This window comes from Chelonia mydas, chromosome 4 (assembly GCF_015237465.2).
Source record: "Chelonia mydas isolate rCheMyd1 chromosome 4, rCheMyd1.pri.v2, whole genome shotgun sequence".
NCBI classification, from domain to species: domain Eukaryota; kingdom Metazoa; phylum Chordata; order Testudines; family Cheloniidae; genus Chelonia; species Chelonia mydas.
This window is the reverse complement of record NC_057852.1, coordinates 58,092,551-58,117,478: the sequence shown is the minus strand read 5'-3', so window position 1 is coordinate 58,117,478 and position 24,928 is coordinate 58,092,551. Positions and strand designations below refer to the sequence as shown.

At 41.9% G+C, this 24,928-nt stretch overlaps 1 protein-coding gene across 4 annotated transcripts in view; it reads right to left on the bottom strand.

Moving 5' to 3' along the window:
- DCLK2 (doublecortin like kinase 2) overlaps positions 1-24,928 on the bottom strand; it is a 136,441-nt gene that overhangs the window by 7,949 nt on the left and 103,564 nt on the right. For all 4 annotated transcript variants that reach the window (XR_006290648.1, XM_027818086.3, XM_027818087.3 and 1 more), the window contains 5 exons: positions 21,104-21,223; positions 17,776-17,922; positions 6,760-6,893; positions 5,622-5,699; positions 2,713-2,809 (listed from right to left, as the gene is read on the bottom strand). Coding sequence is in view for 3 of the 4 variants with exons in the window: in XM_027818086.3 (XP_027673887.2) it covers positions 2,713-2,809; positions 5,622-5,699; positions 6,760-6,893; positions 17,776-17,922; positions 21,104-21,223 (576 nt within the window). In the remaining variant the exon portion in view is untranslated. The remainder of the gene's footprint in view (positions 1-2,712; positions 2,810-5,621; positions 5,700-6,759; positions 6,894-17,775; positions 17,923-21,103; positions 21,224-24,928) is intronic.

Genomic DNA, 24,928 nt, shown 5'->3' with positions numbered 1-24,928 from the left:
CCTGGAATTTTAAAGCTATTACTAGCAGTGATGTTTTAACTGTATAGAGTAAACTAATTCATAAAGATTTTTTTTATGTTAAGTGCTATCACTAGAACTATCTGTAAAAATTTATGATGATATCATTCCGTTACAGCTAGAAAATGAAAGCTACCCATCAGCACAGAGCACTTAAGAATTCTATTCAAAAGGAACGACTGACAGCACCCATTGTTAGTTTGTTTTAATCATCTGTACTATGGCTAGATTATTTGCCTTGGTATGGCTACTTTGTGTTGCTCCAGAAGCACAAAGGGGTCTTTAGCCAGCCTGACCAATCTTCTACAGATCCCTCCCTCCCTCCCACTCCTGCCATGAAAGGGGAATCCCCTTTTTTCCTGGCCTAGCTCTGTCTGGGGGCATTGTCTAGATGGCTGATGTGCTTACTGATGTTTCATGGAAGTCACTGGGATTTCACCATACGTTTAACTGTAAGTATATGCTTAACTGCTTCGTTGAATGGAGGCCTTTCAAATGTTCAGAGGCTATACAATAGATGGCCTTAGGTTCACTGCATATTTCTATGACACTTCTGTTTAGTACTATCACAAGTGGGTCTGTAGCCATAGTAAATCTTAAGAGGTTAGTCACACAAAAGGCAGCCAGTGAAGTTATGAACACTAGGTGTAATTTTTCATCTCAAACTTTTATTGAATTTATTAATTCAAGTTCCTCCTTTGCAACTGGCTGGTGCAGATGCAGTTCCAGACACAAAATAACACTCATGAAGAAACTAATTAATGTCAAATAATTCCCATAATTGAAACCCAACTGCCCCATTTTTGGGGGGGAAAGTTTCTGTCGCCTCAGGGATGTCTCTTGCTTTATGTCTGAATGAAGAACATGCCAATGAAACTTATTCTAGTAGACAGCAACTTCTCTGGAGAAGCAATACATGTGCAATTAGGAGGCTTTTGTTCATCCTCCAGTTCTGGAAAATGACTCTCTCAGCAAATTACCCAGCAAGAATATGAGCCAGGGATAGGGGGTTAGATGCTTCATGCTAGTCACACTGTACTCAGTGCAAGTTTGGAGCAGGAGGGCCACCTCTAAGGCTGCTTGGTGCTGATTTGACAGCTGCTCTCTTTTATGCAAATTGCCAATTGACCTGAGGAAGGAACCATTTTCGTAGCTGAAAACTGGGCACCCCTGGCCACACTTCTATACTAACATCCAGAAAAGGGGAAGGCACTGCTATGAAAACTGTAAGCTGTGTGAATGTGCTCCTAGGCTGGAACTAGACTTGCTGGCTTTAGGGTTGCTTTGGCTCTCAGAGCAGTGCAAGACAACTTTACCTTAAGGAAGAATTGGGACTGTGGTCTTTTATGAGGCTACTACCAATGCCACTCTAGCAAAGGGCCATTAGGAGATTCAGAGAAATGGAGCAAATTTCTTTCTTCGATAACTGTGATTTTCATCTACAATGCACCTATGTGCCCCTGGACTCTGGAATGAATCCTGTGAACAATCATTCACATATCACTCTCGGGCACACTACTATAGCTAGGGCCCTACCAAATTCATGGCCACGAATAACAAATGCATCATGGACCATGAAATCTGGTCTTTTGTGTGTTTTTACCCTATGCTATACAGATTTCCTGGGGCCAGACCAGCAGTTCTCAAATTGGGGGTCCTGACCCAAAAGGGAGTTGCAGGAGGGTCAGAAGGTTATTTTAGGGGAGTCACGGTTTTGCCACCCTTACTTCTGCACTGCCTTCAGAGCTGGGCAGCCAGAGAGTGGGGCTGGTGGCCAGATGCCCAGCTCTGAAGGAAGCACCTCACCAGCAGCAGCGCAGAAGTAAGGGTGGCAATACCATGCCATCCTTACTTCTGCAGGCAATGGCTCTGCCTTCAGAGGCTCGCTCCCCAGCTGCCCAGCTCTGAAGGCAGCAGCATCAGCAGCAGCTGCGCAGAAGGCAAGGGTAGCAGTACCGCAACCCCTCCTACAATAACCTGGCGACCCCCCCATAACTCCTTTTTGGGTCAGGACCCCTACAATTACAACACTTTGACATTTCAGATTTAAATAGCTGAAATCATGAAATTTATGATTTTTAAAATCCCATGACCATGAATTTGGTAGAGCCCTAACTATAGCATTTGGGCCTCTGCTGGAGTTAGGGTTAGAATTTCAAACATTGCCTTTAAATAATTGAATCTATGAAATCAAAAGGAAGTGGTATCTTACTAATACTTTTTTACTTAACTGGCAAATCAGCTATTTGCATCTGAATGCCAGCTTAATGCCTCTGGTCCAAAGGTGAAACAGGAACAGGTGAAATGAACAGTGTCCAGTCCACGTAGCAAGGCACCCTCTCTCAAAAGGGTGATGAGGGGGAAAATTTGGAGAGAGAGATACTTACTTACACTGCAGCTGAAGCACTGAACCTAGTATAACAGTCATCATTAAATAAGCCAATCTACATGCAATGCTCACTGCATGTAATCAACATTCTGTTATAATCATTCACCCAGAAAATAACATGAAAGTAGGGTTGAGAGACCTGCATTTTCATCACTGCCATGCTCTGAAGAGTATTATGGTTTGGAATATAGTCAGCAATAGTACGATAGCATAGATTCTGTGGAGTCAGGAGGGCAAAATACTCCCACTGGCTTGTCAAACAATTTCACATCTTGAAGCCCTGGGCTCCTAACTTATTTCAGTACCTTAGCTGAGTCAGTGATGTTATCCCAGTATGGAGAGGGAAACTCTAGCTTTCCAATGAGGATCTGATCAAAGAGATCTTCCTGAAGATTGTTCTCGCTGTGGATGAGTAACAATGGAAGAGAACAAGAGAAAGGTGTAATTTTTGTCACGGGCATTAAAGTTACATTTTTGAGGTGGTGGAGAAGCAAAATTCACATCAACTATTACAGAAGTTTGCCGCAGTTTGCCACCCTGTACTCTAGGAGTTTAAGTTTGCAGTATTACACCATAGTTATGGTGGCAGTAGTGGTGAGGATGGGGAGACAATACACAGGAGAAAGGCCTCAACCTGTCTTCCATTCAAGTAGGGATTGCATTGGTAACATGAGGACAATAATCTGTGCAGTAACAGACAAGGCACAATCTGCTCCTGGCGCTGGGGAGGAAAAGTAAATCAAGTTAGTCTTTTCTTTTGTCTGAGCATCCCCATGGCTCCAGAGGACCAGCCACAATAGGCAAGTGATGTGTGTGGGCACACTAGCAGCAGTGATGTGATCCTCTCCTGTGAGCCAATCTGACACATTTTTTTTAAGTACACAGAGAGGATTAGGAAAACCTGGGATACATTCACTCACATGCTGAATTTAACAACCTGTGCCACTGGCATAATCCATAACAGTGAAAGGAACAGATAGCTCCTATAGTGCCAAAAAAAAGAGGTGGGGGGGGTGGGCAGGGACAGAATATACAAACAGAGCAGATCTGTTGAACAAGATGGGACCAATTTTACAAATTGTACTCACTTCTGATTAGTGGTTTAAATCTCTAACAATACTGCTCAGATTCTCTTACATTTGTTCATGCCTGATTGTTGCAGTCAGAAGCATGGCAGAAAAATTATAATTGATATGGTACATCTTTGAAGGGTGAGCTAAACATTGCTAGCCAGTCAATTGTGTCTGAAAAACAAATTGTAGCACTATATGGCAACTTCTCTGCCTTTCCACAATTATTTAAAAACAACCCGGGAGGAACAACTTAGCCACAGAGAGTGGCGAATTTTAACTTTTAGTGAAGCTAATCTAAATGTGCCCTTTGTTGTGTAATTGTATCCCATGCCCCTGAAAAAACACAGGCAATGATACATAATGGATAACTCTGGTCACCTGATCATAAAAATTAGATACTTCCTGATTAAAATGTGGTTTCTGATTCCTTCCCTCCCAAAGTTCCAGTTACTTTATTTTACTCCCATCCCAAACAATCTCAGAAAAGAAAAGTGATTTGATATTAAATCTAAGTATGGATATTACATGCGGGACATGCAGAGTAACCATAAATTTTTGATTCACTGATTACAAACCCTGTCATATGATGGGCACTGAGTTTGTAATGAGACTGAAAACAGTTGATATCTACAGAGCTCAAGTATCAGAAATAAGGTATTTAAATGAACATTGCTAACTGGAATCAGAAAAGGAGTACTTGTGGCACCTTAGAGACTAACACATTTATTAGAGCATAAGCTTTCGTGAGCTACAGCTCACTTCATCGGATGCATACAGTGGAAAATATAGTGGGGAGATTTAATATACATAGAGAACATGAAACAATGGGCGTTACCATACACACTGTAACAAGAGAGTGATCAAGAAAGGTGAGCTATTACCAGCAGAAGAGCAGGGTGGGGTGGGGTGGGGACCTTTTGTAGCGATAATCAAGGTGGGCTATTTCCAGCACTTTACAAGAACAGTAGGAGGGGAAATAAACAAGGGGAAATAGTTTTACTTTGTGTAATGACACATCCACTCCCAGTCTTTATTCAAGCCTAAGTTAATTGTATCCAGTTTGCAAATTAATTCCAATTCAGCAGTCTCTCGTTGGAGTCTGTTTTTGAAGTTTTTTTGTTGAAGAATTGCCACTTTTAGGTCTGTAATCGAGTGACCAGAGAGACTGAAGTGTTCTCCGACTGGTTTTTGAATGTTATAATTCTTGATGTCTGATTTGTGTCCATTTATTCTTTTACGTAGAGACTGTCCAGTTTGGCCAATGTACATGGCAGAGGGGCACTGCTGGCACATGATGGCATATATCACATTGGTAGATGCACAGGTGAACGAGCTCTGATAGTGTGGCTGATGTGATTAGGCCCTATGATGCTGTCCCCTGAATAGATATGTGGACACAGTTGGCAACGGGCTTTGTTGCAAGGATAGGTTGCTGGGTTAGTGTTTTTGTTGTGTGGTTGCTGGTGAGTATTTGCTTCAGGTTGGGGGGCTGTCTGTAAGCAAGGACTGGCATCCGATGAAGTGAGCTGTAGCTCACGAAAGCTTATGCTCTAATAAATTTGTTAGTCTCTCAGGTGCCACAAGTCCTCCTTTTCTTTTTACGGATACAGACTAACACAGCTGCTACTCTGTAACTGGAATCACTTACCTGTGACCATTTCTCCAAGATAAAAACAGTAAGTTGAACTTGCCAGCTGCAAACACTAGAGGGTGTACAATACATGCTCACTGCACTGAGTTCTTGCTGTGGCATATGGGATTGGAGGACAAAGGGACCGAGAAAGCTGGCTTCTCACAGGAAGACCCCCCCCTAAACACCTGACAGCTGGTCACCCGCACCTGGTTTTTGGTTTTGTTTTTTTAAATAGGCAGGACTGCACTTCTCTCTCTCGTGCACAGAAAAATATTGAAAAAATGACAGCTATCAAAAGGGCAGGGTGATAGCTAAACTAGGGGAAGCTTAAGCCAGTTAGAAAAGGAGAAAAAATCTTGGGGGAAATAATAGTTTGGAAACAGCTGGAGCCAACTATTGCTAGATGGGGCTGTGGGGAGAAAATCAGATTCCCCCCGCCCCTTATTTGAACAATTCTTCCGGTAATTAATTCTTTACTATCTTCCCTTTGACCTGGAACTAAACTCACCTGCGAAAAGGTGGGAATCCACAAAGCAGTATGTATGTGATCACACCTGCAGCCCAAATATCCACCTTTAAGCCATATCTGTAAAATAAGAGAACGTGTTACTTGTGCAAGCTTCCAAAACGTGTCACTTCTAGTTAGCTGTTTTTTAAATTAATACATACTGAGAGTCTGCCAAAGGCAGATGTATTGGCATTTCATAGGAGTGGAGTTTGTCCTTCAATTAATACCATGGAATATAACAAGAGGGGCATCTAGTCAATATTTTTCTTGGTGTCCTCCAGAGTACTGAGAGCCCTGAGGATCCCACATTTTCTTTTGTTTTTAGTTCTCAATGCTCCAGTCTCCATGGAACAGTCAATAGCTTTCTAGTCTGATTCAGATTCTTTTCAGCACCAGCCCATAATAATCAAAGGAGGATATTGTTGAGAGGGAAGGGGAAATCCTTTCCCTCTCCTGCCACAGTGGACAAACTGCCTCTGCATCATTCCCAGACACTGCCAAACTGGGGAGCAAGCTTCCAGGTCTTGAGTCTCCTGTATGAATGAGTAACACTAGGAAGAAGAACCAGGACTTTTCTTTTTAAACATATGAATAAAAATATTGTAGGTCAAAACATGTCACATTTGGTCTGATTTTTCTAGATCTGCAGGTGGATCAAATACCCTTTCACATTATGGTCTCTCACAGCTCTCAAAAATACTTTTCAACAATTGTGATATGCAAGAGCAGCAGTGCATCAAACAATCTGATATTAGAAAATCCAAATTATTCATGCCATCTATCACCTCCTCCCCACTCAAGAGGTCTGTGATTTACTTCCAGGATCTTTGTGACAGAGTCAGAGCCACCTTCCCAATGAAGCAGTTAGCTGCAGCAGCATCTCTTATCTAAGTTACATGTGCGCACACAAATATTTTGCAGAGTGGTATCAGAGGAAATATATACGGAAGAGGCTGATATATTGCACTCATCAGACCAGCAGCTGAAGACCAGTTTAAATGACTCATACCCACACACAGTGAAATCAAATATTTACTAGGGGTCAAACTTTGACCCTTAAACACACACACACACACACACACAGTAATAAACAGTCTTTCACAGGCCAACATAGGAGACAAAACTGCTGTATCCTCACCCTGTCTCTGCAATGATTTCTGGAGCCACGTATGTAGGGGTGCCACAAACTGTAAATAAGGGTCCTTCAACCACTGTGGCCAGTCCAAAGTCCCCTAGCTTCAAGGACTTTGTTCCATCTGAATACTCGCATACCTGGGGTTAGCAAAAACACAACAGGGATTGAAGGATATTTTCCAATACATGAGGGAGTAAAACAGCAAAGGCTGAACTTGATATAATGTGATGAGAAGAGAGATTCTTAAGCGATCCACTTCATTGGTTTTGTTCCATGATTCTTGAAGGCTTTGACTTCCAGTGATTCATCTTTGTGCTTAAGGAGCTTTAATTCTCTCTTGGAAAGTTCTGATGGGATGAGATTCAATTTGAGAAAGGAAATAAATCTAAATGATGTTTAAAATAGATTTTGCTCTGTTTTTGATAGATCTAGTCCCCACCTTCTCCTAAAAAATCTAGAACCAATTTCCTATTGCTTTTAGTAATACTATTCACTTACATAGTGCTTTCCATCCTGAGCATGCTTTAGAATGATGTATTACTCATGCTGAAGGACAGATGTAGGTGATAAGTTCCTGCCTGGAGAAGATTACACTCTAAATTAAGGTTTAAATATTAAATTTTCATAACACCCTTACAAGGTGTTTATTGCCCAAGGCCAGAGCAACGGTTAGTGTAATGGACAGGACTAGAGTTCTGGAATTCTTCCTCAGAATACTAAACCACTATGCTCTGCATTTTATAAAATGCCTTTCTAATATCTTCTCTGTGGCCTCCCTGCCATCCACATCACCCACTGCATTCAAAATGCAGCTGCTAAAATCTTTTCCTGCTGTTCTGATCACATTACTCAATCTCCCCTCCCCCCCAACACACACTGCCCCCTCCGCCCCCCAACACACCAAGTTCAAGCTTCTTGTCTTCACGTTCAAGACTCTTGACATCTCTGCTCCTTCCTGGCTACTCAACTGATCTAGTATCTTAACACATCAGCCACCCCTGCCCTCACTCAGCCAACACGGCCAGCTTTAAATGTCCACTTGTCCCACAAATGTGTCTGTGCTTTCTTCCATGCTGCACTTACACACAGAGCCTCCCCCCACCAGTCTGACCTGTAAGACTGCCTCCCTTGCCTTCAAACCGCTCAAGACCTATCACCAACCTGATCGCTTTACTCGTATGCCATCTCTGTTGTCTTTAGATTGTAAACTCTGAGCAAGTACTCTCTCTTATTATGTGTACGTACAGTGCCTACCACAATGGAACTCCCAATCCTGAATTGGGCCTCTGAGTTTGCCTTCTGTGTATAATATATTTAAATTTAGGTATTTGAACTGTACTTTTTCTTCAAAGAGTCCATATCCAATATGGAAACTCTGTGCTTATTTTTCTCAGAAGTCTGTATTCCCTATGTCAAGCAACACAACTCCACATATTTGCCAAAGTATTGAACCTCTCCCTAAAAGAAACCTACCCAAAAAGCAGCCATAAACACAGATACATTTAAGAGCAGTGGTTCTGAAACTTATTTGATCACACCCCCTTCTTTGTGTCTGTAGTAGTTTATGCCCTTCCCCCACCACACAAGTACCTATACCAATAAAAAAAACCAAGATACAACTCTCACTAAACATTAAAAACAGTAATGCACAGATTCAAACAGAGCCATTTAAATATATAGTACTGTAAATTTTAAGTGAGATATTGCTTACTTGCATCAAACTGTTGTTACTAATGTGATGGGTGTGCCTGTTTTTTGGAGCAGAGCAATTCCATCCTGGGTTGGATGCTTGAGACAGCTATCCAGAGATCCCTTTCTACCTTCAGTTAAGTGTGCACACCATGTCGTAGCAAGTGGATTAACGTACAGATGGCAACAACTTTGTATAACGCTATGCACGCTTAACAGAAATCTGTCAAAATGCACAGCACCATCTCGAGTCAAATGCAAAGTGCCAGCTGAAGACTCTATATGTACCAAATTTGTGGCCACGAAAAATTACATCAGACTGTGAAATATGGTCTCCCCTGTGAATTCTGGTCTCTCTGGCCCATCTCTGAAGGCAGAGCGGAGAGCAGTGCCCAGCTACCCGGATGCCCAGCTCTGAAGACACAGCCTCCCACCAACAGCAACACAGAAGTAAGGGTGGCATGATATTGCTGCTCTGCCTTCACAGCTGGGCAGCCAGAAAGCCATGGCTGCTGGCTGGGCACCCAGCTCTGAAGGCAGCACTGCCTGCCAGCAGCAACACAAAAGGAAGGGTAGCAATATCGCAATCCCCCAACAGGCTTTTGACCCCCTTTCAAGTCCAGGCCCCTAGTTTGAGCAACTCTGTGCGATATCACACATTATTCATGGGTTTGTCATGGCATAAACAGCAAATTTCACAGATGTGTAACACATTTGTGAAATTTGCTATTTATGCCATGCCAAACCCACAAAAATGGTGTGATTGCTGTGGGTAAAATGTGTGCAGTAAGTTTCTTTTCCCTAAAGCTTCTCACACCCCGCTAGAATACATTCTGTGCCCTCCAGCGGGGCCCATCCCCCACTTTGAGAACCTCTGATTTAGAGAACAGTACATTGGACTCTCCCCACTCTCTCTTGCTCAAAGGACGCCAAAGGTAATTACAAAAGCGATTTAATTGCATTTTCTAAAGGTGGCACTTAGGAATGCAGGCCCTACGGAGGACATAAAGAGGATGTCCACAGGTTTGCCCACGTATTTTTTGCTGACTACTTAAGCATGCAATGCATTATATCCATAGTTTAGGTGGAAAATGCATGTCTAAACTTCCATGTTTATGGAATTATTGGATAGATTATCAAGAAATGTATGTTATGTGGAAATGTGTACACACAATAGTTTTCATTTGCACTAGGTGCTTCAGGGACAGTTCTAAAAATATAGCAAAGTTTTTGCATGCTTAATATGCATTCAATCCCAACGGGTCACCTAAAGATAGTATCAAAGTCATCATTTAGCAACTGTTTCCTGTAATCCACCACATTCAAATCACCATTCAAAATTGCAATAAAAGCCTATTACCAGACTACTTGAAAAGAGGAGCCCCTAACACATTACACTGTATACAGACACTCTGGAGCATTATTAGAACTGCTCCCTGGATTGCTGACAGTTGATTTATAAAACAGGAATTGCTACACTTGTTGTAAATCTTCCAAGTCACCGAGGCAGTAATACACAATAACTTCTCAAAGTGACTGGAATAAATATACAGGCACAACAGTAACACTTTATTATTCTTGCAGATGAGAATAATCTGGGCCAGACTCTGTTTTCACTTACAGCAGTGTAAACCTCGAGTAACTACTTTAACTTAAATGGAGTTAGTCTTCAGTTACTGTAAATACCAAATTTACCAGAGTAAACTGAAACAGAGATTGGCCCATTGTGTTTACAAATTGCCCTTAAATCTGATTTAGAAGTATTGGTGTTTAAAATTACTCAGGTTTCAGAGTAGCAGCCGTATTCTGTAGTCTGTATTCGCAAAAAGAAAAGGAGTACTAGTGGCACCTTAGAGACTAACCAATTTATTTGAGCATAAGCTTTCATGAGCTACAGCTCACTCATTACATTCAGCCTCTGAGCAAATTCCTGCATGTCGTTCCACTAATCATTTCTGTACACAGAGATTTCTGAAATGTATAATAAGCCTTACAATGCTGTGAGGGTTCTTTTTGGAATCTGGCTAAAATTATAGCAATAATAAAACATTTCTAACTATTAATGTTCATCGTATATATAAAAGCTACTCTAGTTGGGACTAATGAAACACACTACCGGCTTCTATGGCCCCTACAACAAGAGCTGAACTCTCATTTCTTTACCCCTGAGTTATCAAAAGTCATGAAAATCTTCTAAAGGTTAAAGAATTTAGCCCTATTCTTGATCCGGATTGGACATAAAAGTCTCTACCTAGTTACTTGTGCTGCCATGTATAACACAAATAATATTGTTACAGATGACAGGATGTTAAGAACATAAGAATGGCCATACTGTGTCAGACCAAAGGTCCATCTAGCCCAGTATCTAGGGTGACCAGATGTCCCATTTTTAAAGGGACAGTCCAGTTTTAGGGGACTTTTTCTTATATAGGCGCCTATTACCCCCCACCCCGTCCCGTTTTTTCACAGTTGCTATCTGGTCACACTACCAGTATCCTGTATTCCGATGGTGGCCAATACCAGGCGCCCCAGAGGGAATGAACAGAACAGGTAATCATCAAGTGATTGATGATGTTGCCCATTCCCAGCTTCTGGCAAACAGAGGCTAGGGACACCATCCCTGCCCATACTTATGTAGCTGAAGGGTGAACTATTGCTTTACGTAGTTTAACAAAATGTCTATTGGTTTTTCCTAAAAACTGGGCCTAATTTTTCCCTCTCTTCACTGATGTAAGCAGTAATAATGACTAAAATGAGTAAGAACTGACCAATCTTGCAAATTCTTATATATGTGCATATCTTTACTCCTGCAGCTAGTCCTACTGAAGCCAATGGAACAACTCAAGTGGGTGGAGTTACATGAGAGTGTTAGCAGCTTGGAGCTTCAGAGAGAAATCACACCTATGCAAGAGTGGCCAGAATTGGGCCCATTGTTGTAAGTGATAACTATGCCCGCTCTACTCCTTCCTGTTTGCTTACACTAGTGAATAAGATTACAGTAAAAAACAAAACAAAAAAAACTATCAATTGAGGAAGAGAGCAAGTTAAACAAATTAGTATGCCATAGTCAACCTTTACTTATAACACTACATGTTTTTATTTGCCAAGTCAGTGTGTCTTAAAACCCACTCATTTTTCTACCTACTAACATATATTACAGATTATTAAATTTCTTAAATAAACTAGTGTTGACTAAATAATCATCTCAGGATTCCAATAATGGCAACTAACTGGTACCTATTCCTGCGAGCATCGCCTATGATATATGTTATACTGGTGCATGCAGGAAGGAATCAAACAAAATGAAGTCAATTTGTGACAATAAAAAAAAAAAAAAAAAAGGAAAAAAGTAGCAAGAGGACAATTCTGCAAAATAGAGAGAGACATTCAGTGGGGAGAACATTTTATTTTCAAATTTTCAGTGAAGTGTTACAAGCAGATCAGTAGGATCCTATTTAAAGTATATTGTCAAGTGATTTTTCTAAAAAAAAATAACTACCCATGATTTGGAATTACTGGTTATAGGTTTGAAGATAAATCTTTATTTTCCAATTTGTCCTTTTCAATTTAACAAGCATGGAGGAGGTTTTTTTCCCACCCGTGTTCAGAACCAAACAAAGAAGTTTTGCTTCTTTCCAGTTTTGTACAGCTGGATTGCCGATTGTCAGCACAAGTAATATTCATTAGTTAATTGTTTTTGCAGAGCCAGCAAAAGGCCCAGAAACATGAGTTATAGAATTCTCACAAAAGTGGTAGTTTGAAAAACAAAATTCTCATGGTGATACATGGGTTTTTGTTTGTTTGTTTGTTTTAAATCTATTTAGAATCAAGTGGAAAGTCACAATCTTTCGGAAACTCAGATTCCCAATCTGGGAAACGGGAGCTCTTCTAGATTACTTCTAAAAATCTGTGATCTGTAGTCATTCTATCCCACGGTACATAGCAACAAAGACGACTGTCCTCAACTAACTCCAACTATACCACACCAGGCTACCTGTACTGAAGTCTGCGGGGTCAAACCAACGGAATTAGAAAGGAAACAACAGGAATACCAAAATTGGAATGGACAACTACTCCAACCTACCAAGAAACACAATGACGCACAGCTAATCTACTCAACCCCAATTAACTACTAGAGCAGAGTGACTAATTCATGGCAAATACAGCTTTTTTTGGCCTGTGGAATGTTCACACGCAGCTGGCATTTCCTCAATTGTATACTGTCTGATTTCTAGTGTGATTTTTTCATCTTCTATGCCTGTGAACAGCTTGCTAAAAGTATTCTATATCTGAATTGTTATCGGTCACAAGTCACATGGTGTTACTTGTTGTGATTGTAGGTGTCTCTCTTATAACAACTCAGTGTTAGCTTCAGATTTGCTTTCTGCAAGTAAAACCTGAATGTCCACAGCAAAACGAATACAAGAGACATGAGCACAGCTAGATTTTAAAATTGGAGTAAATGCTCTCGGAAAAAAATTGTTAATATTTGGCCAACTCATTTAACTACACTAAACTAATTTTATTTTTAGATATAACCTACAAAACCAATAAACCTCAATTTACCAAAGATTACAAGAGAAAAATGTGAGGGCACCTGCAGTTTGTTCTAACACTGGGAGCTGATTGTAGTAAGGAAGGAACTGAAAGTGGCTCTGGGCCTTTTCATAATATTCTAAATGTTCTTGAACTCATGGCTAGAACATGTGTGAACAATCTGCCCTGTGTAAAAGTGCATAGCTGCACCACTGCATCAGCAGCACAAAAGGCCAGATATTTCTTCCCAGCTCCCCCATATTCCTCTGGCCCTTATCAGTAGCAGATTACTATCTGCACAACAGATCAACGGTGCTGGCTGGTGCATTTGGGATTGCCCACTACAGGACTGCTTGCTCCAGGGAGGACAAGGAGAGAGCATGGCACCTGCTTATCCTAATGTACCTGGAGCTAAAGTCCAGGGAGGCTGTCTTACTACCACTCATGTCCTTTGTTGGTCTAGTCATGATTTGGCCCTTAATTATCACAGAGAAAAAAATATATATAGTTTATAAATATTCAGCAATTTTGAATAAACATGAGGAAACTGCAATCTGCTTGCAACTGGTGAAGCCCAGCGTTCAAATGGGATTGTTTCAGTTACTATTGTAACCTGCATGAAACTCTTGACTAACTCAGCAGATGTCTAGTCACAGTTTACATGCACGCAAAGATACCACATGGTCAGATTATTCCTCTTCCCCTAAATTTTGGCCCTAGGATTTAGGCATCCTGAAAATTGTGTTTTCATTTCTAGGTGTATTATGAGCTGCTTTTGATTGCAAATTGTTTAGATAAATCAAACATATTGTGTAAATATGAAACACAACCAAAGAGACAATCAAGATATTATATGCAAAGCAAGTAAATCTTGGTTTTGTTCTCCAAGTAAAATGTCCACGTTTTGATTTAGACAGAAATTGCTAGAGTATTTGACACCAGCTTCTCCAGCAAACATTCAGTTTATCATTGGGCTTCTTCAAACAATTGAACAATACAGATAAGTCATCGTTAAGGCTGTGAGTTTGTCATGGAGGTCACGGATTCTGTGACTGTTTGTGACCTCCATGACTTCTGCAGCGGCCGGGGCGTGCCAGCCACACGGGCCACTGTTAGGACAGTCTTGGGTCACCGTCCTTCCTCCCAGTAGCAGCAGGAGTTTGGGTGGTGGGCTCAGGGCAGCACTTACCTTGGGGCGGGGGGGGAGGGGCTCCTCAGAAGCAGCAACATCCCTTGGCTCCTCGGGGGAGACGTGGCCAGGGGCACCAGTTCCCAGATAATGGGAGCTGCAGAGCCAGCGCTCGGGGAGGAGGCAACGCACAGAGCTGTGTGGCTGCACCTCCGTCTAGGAGATGAGGGATGTCGCCACTTCCGGGGAGGTGCAGAGCTGGATAGGGAGGCTACCAGCCCTGCCAACAGCACCCCCCCACCACCCTCCCTCAGCACAGTGCAGGTCCCAAGCTGCGAGCCAACGCCCGCCCCCCACCCCAGCACCCACGGTGTCCCCCCGTCCCACCCTTCCCCCACTACCCCTGGCGCCCCTCTGGGCCACCCCCATCCCCAATATTTAGTCAGGGGTATACAGTACAAGCCATGGACAGGTCACAGGTAGTGTTTCCTCTAATTTTTTCCACACATGTGTGTAATGAATTTTGTTATGTGCACCAATATGGAGGTGATGTGTCACACATCACCTTCATACTCGTGCACATAACAAAATTCATGTGGTGGGGGTGGGGCTGAGGGGTTTGGAGTGTGGGAAGGGGCTCAGGGCTGGTGCAGGGGTGTGAGGGCTGCGGCTGGGGGTGCGGGCTCTGGGGTGGGGTCAGGGATGATGGGCTCAGGGCTGGGGCAGAGGGTTAGGAGCTCCAGCTGGGGATGCAGGCTCTGGGGTGGGCTCGGGGATGAGGGGCTCAGGGCTAGGGTGCAGGGGGTGAGGGCTCCGGCTGGGGGAGGACTCTGGAGTGGGGCCGGGGATGAGGGGTTTTGGGTGCAGGAGGGTGCCCCGGGGCTACAGCGGACTCCCCCCAGCTCTCTCTCCCCGCAGCAGCACCTGGGAGGCAGAGTTGTCCCTCCCTGCCACAGCAGCTCTGGGCTGGGACAGCAGGATAGGCGCCCCTCCCCCAGCCACAACAGGTCCCGGCTGGGGGAGGGGAGGCCAGCCCGCCCACTGATGCCTGACAGTCCGTGCTCCTTCACGGCTCTAAACCAACCAGAGCCCTCTCCACCACGAGGCGCGAGACTATGAACCAAACAGCGCCCAAGTTGGTGCAAGGATTTGGATCAATTAGCGCCTGCCCTGGCTGGTCCAGGCTGCGTTCAGGCTGCCCCTCCCCTGGCCATGGCAGGTCTGGGGCTGGGTTGGGGCTGGGGGAGGTGTGCCCCAGCAGGTCCCGGCTGGGCTGGTTCCCTGAGCGTCTGCATGGTGCTAAACAGGCTGCTGCATGGCCATGCAGCTCACAGGGAATTTAGGTCACGGTCCATGACTTTTTGTTTACTGCCCATGACCTGTCCATGACTTTTACTAAAACATAGCCTTAGTCATCGCCCTATTATAATTCACAGCTCTAATGGAAACCTTTGTGCTCCCTGATATAATTTCACATGTCAATGACGACACAGTTTGTATTTATTAGTGTATGACTGGTAAAAAGAATGAAAATCAAACATCTGGATGATCTCAGGTTAAAGAACTGAATTGCTGGTTAGTATAAGAAGCAATTGACACATTTACATTTACATGCACTTCTATTATGTTATTTTAACATGCATGCCAATGTCAATCACAATGAATAAGACTTGCAACTGTTGAGTAATTTCGTTAAGCTTTCTAGGCAAAAAGGGTGTTTGTGCCTATTTATACCTGATTCGATTACTAATGGAGGCTTAAAATGTCAGATTAGCCTCAGAACTCCAATCCACCCAAGATCCTGATGTCACCACATTATTATTTTAAAATGAACAAGATCAACTATGGCATGCCAGGGGCTGCCACTAAAACTGTACACACTCTTGTTTGCTTCTGGACCAGCACACTATATTGAAATTAATTCAGCATGAACATGCAATCTTCAGAGTGGCTAAGCTTTGAGATACACTTGAAGATAAGACCATGGTTGTCTCTATTTTTCTCTCCCTTACCTCATAGCTGCCAAGAGTACTTTTTTGCCAGAAAACATTCAGGTCCTATTGTTAAAGGGTCACTATTCATTTAGATTGCAGTGTCTATACAACATTCTAGCCACTTCACATAAAGTAACATATTTAGTATAAAATTTTAAATCAGTATCATCCATGAAGAATAGCAATACTTGCACAAAATAAAGGGTACCAAATAAATGATCAATAATAATAGTAATAATAATAAAAAACCCATGTTAGAATCCCTGTATCCACAGCTCAACAACCCAGCATCCACATACCTTGCAACTAAAAATGTATCAACTAAGGTCTGAATACATTTTTCCCCCTCAAATTTCACTGCTAAAGGAAGAACCCAGTCCTGGAAATCCTTACTCGCTGTCGTCAATGGGACTGCTGGGGTAAGAAAGGACTCTTTAATTTAGTATGGGTTTGTCCACACTGGAACTTCGTCGGCAAAAGTTTTGTCATTCAGGGGTGTTAAAAAAAAAATACACCCCCTGAACGACAAAAGTTTTACTGACAAAAAGCACCAGTGTGAACAGCGCTTTGTTGGCAGGAGCTCTCTCCTGCTGACAAAGCCACAGCCGCTTGTGGGGCGGGTGGAAGTTTTTTGTCCACAGGAGAGTTCTCTCCTGCCAACAAACAGCAGCTACAATGTGTGGCTTTTAGTGGCAGGGTTGTAGCAGCAAAGCCACGTTACTAAAAGCTGCGTAGTGTAGCCATAGCCTAAGAGTTTGCAAATTCCAGCCCTGTTGTCTGTGTTTGTTCAAATGCGCTGCTGGAGTAAGAGACATAAATCCCTTCTATCAGCTTCCCCTGTGGTGCAATCTCATTAAACCATTAACAGGACTGACAAACAAACAGAGCTTAAATAACCCATCACGTGAGGCTTCCAGTTACTGATGACACTGTGCCTGTGATGTGGATTCTGGACTTGGTTGTCCAATGCCTTGCATTGTAGGTAGTTATTTACACCTGTGCAATGTGGTTGTTAAACACTAGCTCTGCTGTCAGTGACTTAGTAACCTTTTGCATACTCTGCCTATGTAAGGTACAAAGCAGCAGAGAATAACGCATTCACTCCACTGCCAATTTCCACTTGGAGTTTGTAAAACAGAATCCACAATATTTGTTGCTACCAGGTAGTAGATATTTATGTCCCTGATGGGAACTAATGGAAATGAAATACAGTTCCTTCTGAGGAAATAAACATACTCTCAGAGTTTATAGCTAGGATACTGAGAAGTCATCAAAAAGACTTTACCTGATGTGGCAATGGGAGGGGAAATATCTTACTTGAAATAACCCTGGGATCTTCAGAAAGGGATTAAAACCGTTGTTTTGAATTGAAACTAGGATTGTAAACAATCCATTAACACATTTTAAACCCTCTTTTGTGCTTATCCAAGTCAGAGCCAGCAATCAAAATGTAAACGATAGGTCTAGAGTCTAGTGCACATTAAGCTCAGATCACTGTCCCTATGTCTATTAATATTTAATGGAAAGAGATTTATTTTAAGCATGCAGTCATTCTAAATTCATGTTCTATGTCTAATTGTTCAGCTCCTTGGATTCTTAACATTTACATACAAACATTTACATTTGGTGGGGGATGAGGCAATGGAAAGCATGACAAAACAAGTGACGTACCAGGAGATTCTCTGGCTTAATGTCTCTGTGCACAATGTTGAGACCATGGAGGTATTTCAGTGCACTGGCTAGATTGTAGACCATTGCGCTACCATCTCTCTCCGTATACTTTGTTGAAGAAGTGATAGCATCAAATAGGTCGCCTCCCTAAAGTAAGGGAAAACATCAAAGGCAATGACAAGAAAAATCATCAGGTGTCAGTACCCTAGTCAGACTGCTGAAAAGATGTCAGACAAAGCCATACTTCAACATCCTTCCACTAGAGGCATGCTCAAAAACCTATGTCATGTATTATACGGGAAAGATAGGCTGCACAACTTGAGGCTTGTCTACATGGAGAAGTTGATGCACAGTAAGCTACGGTGTAAGTTTAAAGCACACTAGCAACTCCTCACTAACTCCCTGTGTGGACCCACTTACTGAGAGTGACCTCACATGGTTTAGCTTTGTACATTTCCAAAGTGCACCAGCTATTACAGGCTTTTTCCTCATGTAGACAAGCCCTTGGAAACAGCTATCATGGTAGGGAAGGATGAACTTGTAGGCTTAGGCACTGGGACTCAGGGTAAATGCGTTCTATTCTCGACAGGCTTGTGTGTGTCGTTAGGCAAGTCACTTCACCACTCTGCACTTCAGTTCCCCAGCAGTAAGAGGAGGATACCACCACTTCCTTTCTCCCTGCTTTTTACTATCGTGTCTATTTACATTATAAACTCGTCAGAGTACTACAGACCTATTTGTTCGTACAGTGCCTAGCAGCTGGAGCCTCTAGGTGATGCTGTAATGCAAATACTCAATAATAATTACATAATAAATTACATGTTAGAAATACTTAGTGCAAACATTATGAAAAGTAAAAATAAATAAGGATGAGGCAGGACAACAGTGCTGCATTCTACAGCATATTTGCCTCATATAATATATGGCATACAGTCTGCCTGGTGTTTTTTGAGCATACCTGTTGTGCAATATCCTACCAGCATCCATTATAGCTCAGGGGTATGTAACAGCATTTTTAAAAACAATAGTAAAGAAATATTTTTATTTATATGGCATTTCCACGTGCCGCAGTTAATTTAAGTTGTGTGCCACTATGATGGTTACCTTGGATACAAGTGGGGGAGTGACTTGGCTGGGCTGGGGGTAAAATTCCAAGCATTGCGCCACATGTGAAAGCAGCAGCAATTCAGGATATATATGCAAAGATTATTCCCCCCCTTTCCCCCCCCTTTTTTAAAAACACTTATAAAAAGAGGAAAAGTTGCATCTTAAAAACAAAAAAGCCATCTGCCACATAAAAACTGTTTCTAGAGATAGCCAGAAATGAAGTAGTGGTACTGAACCAGCAGCTACAGACCCTCACCAGGGGGTTTCAAGCAAACAGATGTTGCGGAAAAGGTTCTTGAGTACAGTGAAATTTGTAGACAGCAATACAATCTGAAATGTTGATTTATACTTTTCTCCAATATGCTGATAAAGTCTGGTATACTGCTGTTGTTTTAACATATAGACTAGTTTGCATGTTTGCTATTGTTCCTGTACGGGAGATAAGAATGTACATTCATGTGCAAACACGTGTGAGAAGTCTCATATTTGATATGGGTTTATAAATCTAACTCACATGGCATAGACACTCAAATTATTAGTTATCTTGTCACAAAACAAACGACTAAGAAATATCAGACCTATGCCACATAGAAATTTCTCGATTGTTTCAGTATATTTGTATATTTTCTTATTTATGATGGGGAAAATATGCTAAGTATTGTAACAGGGAATCTATTTTTCTTCTATATAATATTTTTCAGGTGTTTCCTTTTAAACAATAATTGTGCATGTCATTCTGCCTCCTTTGCTGCTCCATATGCTATTCCTGAGGGAGTTCTGCACCCAAAAAATAAAATTCCTGCAAAATTGTGCACATTTTGTCAAAACAACAATATAATCACACCGTTTTCAATTATTTTGGTGCAGGGTGGGTGGGTCTCGGCATGGTGGGGATTTGAAGTGCAGGTGACTCACCAGGGGGTGGTCTGGGTACAGGGGTTGAGGGGGAGTTCAGATGCCTGGTGGTTGGGCACTGGGAGGTGCAGCTCTCTGTACAATGACCCCCTCCCCCACAGCTGGAGTGCAATGATGGCAGGAAGTAGGGGCGGAGCTTCCAGCAGCCCAGGAAAGTTCCTGGGGATGGGTCTGACCTGGCCCTGGCCTATGCAGGGTCAGAGGAAGTCCCATTCCCTCAGCCCAGCTGGGATTAGCAGCTGGAGTCCAGAGCAGGGTAGGTGCCACTTGCCCAGGCTCCCCTAGCCCTGCCCCTCCCAGCTCTGGGTGCACCATGATAGCGAGCGAGAGGGACAGAGAGAGCCCAGCCCCAGACCCCAAGGCGGTGACTTGCATCTCCCCCTGCTACTGCCGACGGCCAAACCAGACTCCCTCCTGCCCCCTGACCACTACCCAGGAGGGACGCATGAATCAATTTTTCTGTGGGGGAAAGAGTAAAATCTGCAGGGACATTAATTCTGCGCTTGCACAGTGGCGCAGAATTGCCTGAGTAATATGCCAAAAACCCGTGGTTTGTGTAACATGTCCATGCTATGCATTAAAATGTTTCTACAGAGGTGCTTCATAATGCCTTTGGCTTGGTAACTGACAAGAGTGCAGTATCACTCTCCAATGCCAGCAAAGTGGAGCTCACAAGATTTTTCTCTCTGTGACAGCACATCTAGCATTCAGTCCACAGAAGATAAGCAACATTACTACCACCAGCTGTAGATCTGCCAGCAGTTGGATATCTCCTCTAGCTGAAGTGTAGAGATTTGTGCTTCTGGACTGAAGAAACAGGACTGTGTATGTGAAGAGGAGTGTAACTTATTTAGTAATTGTGTCTGTTGTCTACAGGATATAGATTAATTGCAAACCGAGTAATCACATAGCTGTATGTGAATGATTAAATAAGAAAAGCTGATGGAGAAAAATGTTGCAAGCTGGTGACATGTTTACTGTGTGTGTTGTGATGATATAACAATGTAATTTTAAAAGTTCCAAATATGGAAAAAGAAGTTATCTGTATTTCCCTTTAGACTGGGCACTTACCTTACAAAAAGCACCTTAAATCCCTGCTATGTGAATAGTATAATACCAGGTGAAACATGGTAACAATTTTTCATTTTAATGGAATTTAACAACAGTATTTGCATGATTAATTGGAAGTTCTCATCAAAATGCTTATCTGATTATGTCTCCGGAGAGACATGTGGTATTGGAATCTCCCTAGACTCCACATTATGTGTAGATAAATGAAAAAGAAAATTCCTTGAAAGAGTCTTACCTTGACTAACTCCATCACCAGATAGAGTTCTGTTGGAGTGTCCATCTCCTCTATCAGCATGATAATATTGGGGTGTTTCACTTGGCGCAGTATGGATACCTCATTCTCTATCAGGTGCTCCTGTTTAGTCAGGAAAAGGAGGAAAGAAAGTTTATTTTAAATGACAATGAACTCCCAGTAAAGCTTCCAGGTGATAGATAAATAAACAAGAAAACTATCTTATCTATCTACACACACACACACACACACACGTCTTTCACTATATTATTTATATTGCAGAGCTATGGTGAAATGACACATTTGAACCTTCACTTAATACCACTATTTCCTTCCAGACCTGATCTCTTACAAAATAGCTGCCAACTTCATGGGTTTTATTTTTGTTTGGTTTAATATTTATATTTAGAACCTGAAAACTACTTAACTTACCCATTTAAGTACAAAAATTGTTTGGCTCCAACAACTTGATATTGTGCTAGAGTTAGGTTTTATTTACCCTTCTCCTGCCCCTCCCCCCCTTCTATGAAGGTACAAAGGCTTTAAAATAAGTTCATTCTAGGGTTTTTTTTTTCCTTTTTGTTTTAAATTCAAGACACCCATCCACTAAAATGCATGCTGGAGATTAAAGAAAGTCACACATGCCCTTTCATTCATGAATGTTTTTTCCTTTTTAAAATATCTGAAAACATTCCACAGGGACCTTTCGGTTCATTGTAAATCTAATAATCATCCCGGTGTAAAACAAGAGGTTATTTGTACTTTGGGAGATAGATCACCTCACTGGGAGTCTGAACTTACTCACATTAAAAACACTAACTAGTAACAAGCACCTCATGTATTTGTGAACAGAATTACTGGAAGTAGATGTGTACATATTATGACAGACTGTACGTGAACAATGACTGAAAACCTCACACTATTTCACCATTTGTCGGCCAGGGCTATATAAAGATGTCCTGTTTTCTGGTCAAAGCTCAGATACATGGCTGTGTAATTCGTTAATTTTAATTAATGGGTCTATTTCCCAGAACCCACATACAAGGCATGCATCTCATCCTGTGAGAGTGGTGCAGCATATATTGGTTAAACGGGTCGCACCTTTGAAACGCAATTTGCAAGAACATCAATTGTCATTCAGCAGCTAACTTAAGTCTGATGAAGTGAGCTGTAGCTCACGAAAGCTTATGCTCAAATAAATTTCTTAGTCTCTAAGGTGCCACAAGTACTCCTTTTCTTTTTGTGGATACAGACTAACACGGCTGCTACTCTGAAACCTAACTTAAGTCTGCTCCAAGCAAACCTGCTCTGGAGAAAAGAAAAACAAACGAACCAATTTTGTTTAAAAAGGTTGACCTTTACCCACAGAAAGGAGCCATTGTAAGATGCTGGTTATTGGGATTCATGAAAAAACCTATTTAAAGCAGGGCCAAGGAACCAAGTGAAATCTGGAATCCTACGATAAACAAGATCTCAGCTTTAGGAGCAAATAGCTAACATAATCAATTAATTATACAATTTAATTCTGATCTCTGCAGCACAGAACCGTCTTTGTTATCTTGGCCTCATCTGAGCCGTTAAATTGTTCTCTTTAGACAGGTTTAGGTACCAATCTACTGTAATTAACCTTTCTATAAAAGATTACAAAATGCTCTTGCATCACTGTCCTGATACATGTCCTGTGAAATGCTGACCTATTTATGGTTATTCATTTGTAATCATCTTGTCCTTGCTGTATTCCATTAAACTTTTTATATATATCAGTTTCCACAACTACCTCAACCTCTTCCTCAGGGAGATTGCTGTAATAGATTTTAGTCTAAGTTTAAATGGATTTATTTATGTAAAAATGATTGTACTATTAACATGTATACTGATGGATGAGAACAGATCAGCTAGTTTAATTAAAAATTTGTAGGACACCCAAGATACAAATTGATGGACAGTAAACTTGTGTTGGACAAGACTGACCATCCTCAATGCAGAAGTTGTGCATATTTGGACCAGATGGTTGTTTTAAGGCTTGTGCCATGTGGGAATGGGTGCAGATACATTCAGCTCACAGAAGCAATTTGAGCACTGTTTTCCCCATGGTCATTCATTATTAAGTCTCCTTACTAGATCCTAACTTATCTCATATTCTGTGTCTATTTAATGGGATAGGGGCAAGATTAAATTCCTAGTTCCTGATAGACAGTTTAGGATTAATGCATTTAGCAGGTAATGCACATTGACATGTACACTGTTACAGCTGCTACCTTCCTGCTTAACAGAAGGAGTGTTATCTAAATCTCTCGCAGAACACTGTAATATGGTATGCAGCATTTGCAATTTATAATTTTATTGTACTATAGCTTATCCATTCAAATATCCCTGGATATTGTAGTCTCAGGCAGGGTTGCATCAAAAAAGAGTTTTGTGCAACATCCCATAAAAACTGGGCTACCTACACAAACACTGCCGTACCAGACCAGACCATTTTATCTGCCCCAGATCCTGCCTGTGAGAGTGTCCTATACTTCTTACCTTCAGAGTAAGATAAGTGGCTTCCATCACGCATCTGGTCATTTATCCAAAATACTATGTCTTGAGTAAATTCCTGCCTGACCCCAAGTGCCTGTAGCATAAGGGCTGACATCTTTATGTGGATAAGAATAGCATCTACAAGTACATAGTTACGACAAAAGTGTCTAAACCTTTCTTGAAACTTGATAGATTGCAACAGCGAGTTCCAGGGGTTAATTAAATTGCATTAGAAAAAGAACTTCTACTGTTTTATATCTGTTGCTTCTTACTTTTCTAAGTGACTTGCCCAGAGTCACACAGGAAGTCTGTGGTAGAACAGAGAATTGAATCTGTATCTCCCATATCCCAGGCCAGTGCCCCAACCACTGGACCAGGCTTGCTCCCCCAGAAATGTTTTATTTATAGTTATTTATTATCTATACTTTCAAAAATTTAGTCCAATAACTTTTTGTAGATCCAGATTCTGTTTCTTTCAGGCTCTCTGCTTAGGAATTGTCCCACAATCAGTCCAATAGGCTGGTGTTTATAATGCTTTAGTCTGAAACACCTGTATACTATTCTTTTTCACCCACTAGACAACCAGACACGGCAAGATCAACAAATCTTGGGTAGGATCAGTATAGCAGTAGAAACTCCCAGGAAAGTCTCCCACCCTAGTGGGAAAGAGAAAACAACCAAGAGAATCCTCCCTATTTGTGCCTGCAATGCTCATAAAGACACTGGCCTCAATTCTGTAACATTTGCTTGTGACACGTGGGAATAAGACAGGAAAGGGGTTTGATGCGTTTTCCAGCTGACTGAATCTGAACTTTTTAAATTCAGCACTTAAAGCTTAAACAACAATTTTGTAATAAATGTTATTTGTAAGGGATAGGGATGTTGTCACTAGTCAATAAAATGCTGTTTTTGAAAGTCCAGCTGTAAACAGGTCAAGGAAGGGGGTGCTCCAACCAAGAGGGAAAAATAAGGGACAAGGCAGAAGTTTTAGGTAAAACAGGAAATATAAGTAAGATGTCTTATTTATTTTAAAACTTCCATGCTTGCCAAATCACTGGGGGCCCACTCCAACAGTCTTTAGCCCCAAAGAAGAAAAAAAACCCAGTTACCTGCCTTCGTAGCTGTTGTTCTTCGAGATGGGATGCTCATGTTCATTCCATTCTACGTGTGTGCGCAACCACGTGCAGAGTCAGAGATTTTTGCCTTAGCGGTATCCGTAGGGTTGGCCCTAGCGTCCCTTTGGGTGCTGTGCCCATATGGCGGTATATCAGGTGCCGCCGATTCTATGCCCTCTCAGCTCCTTCT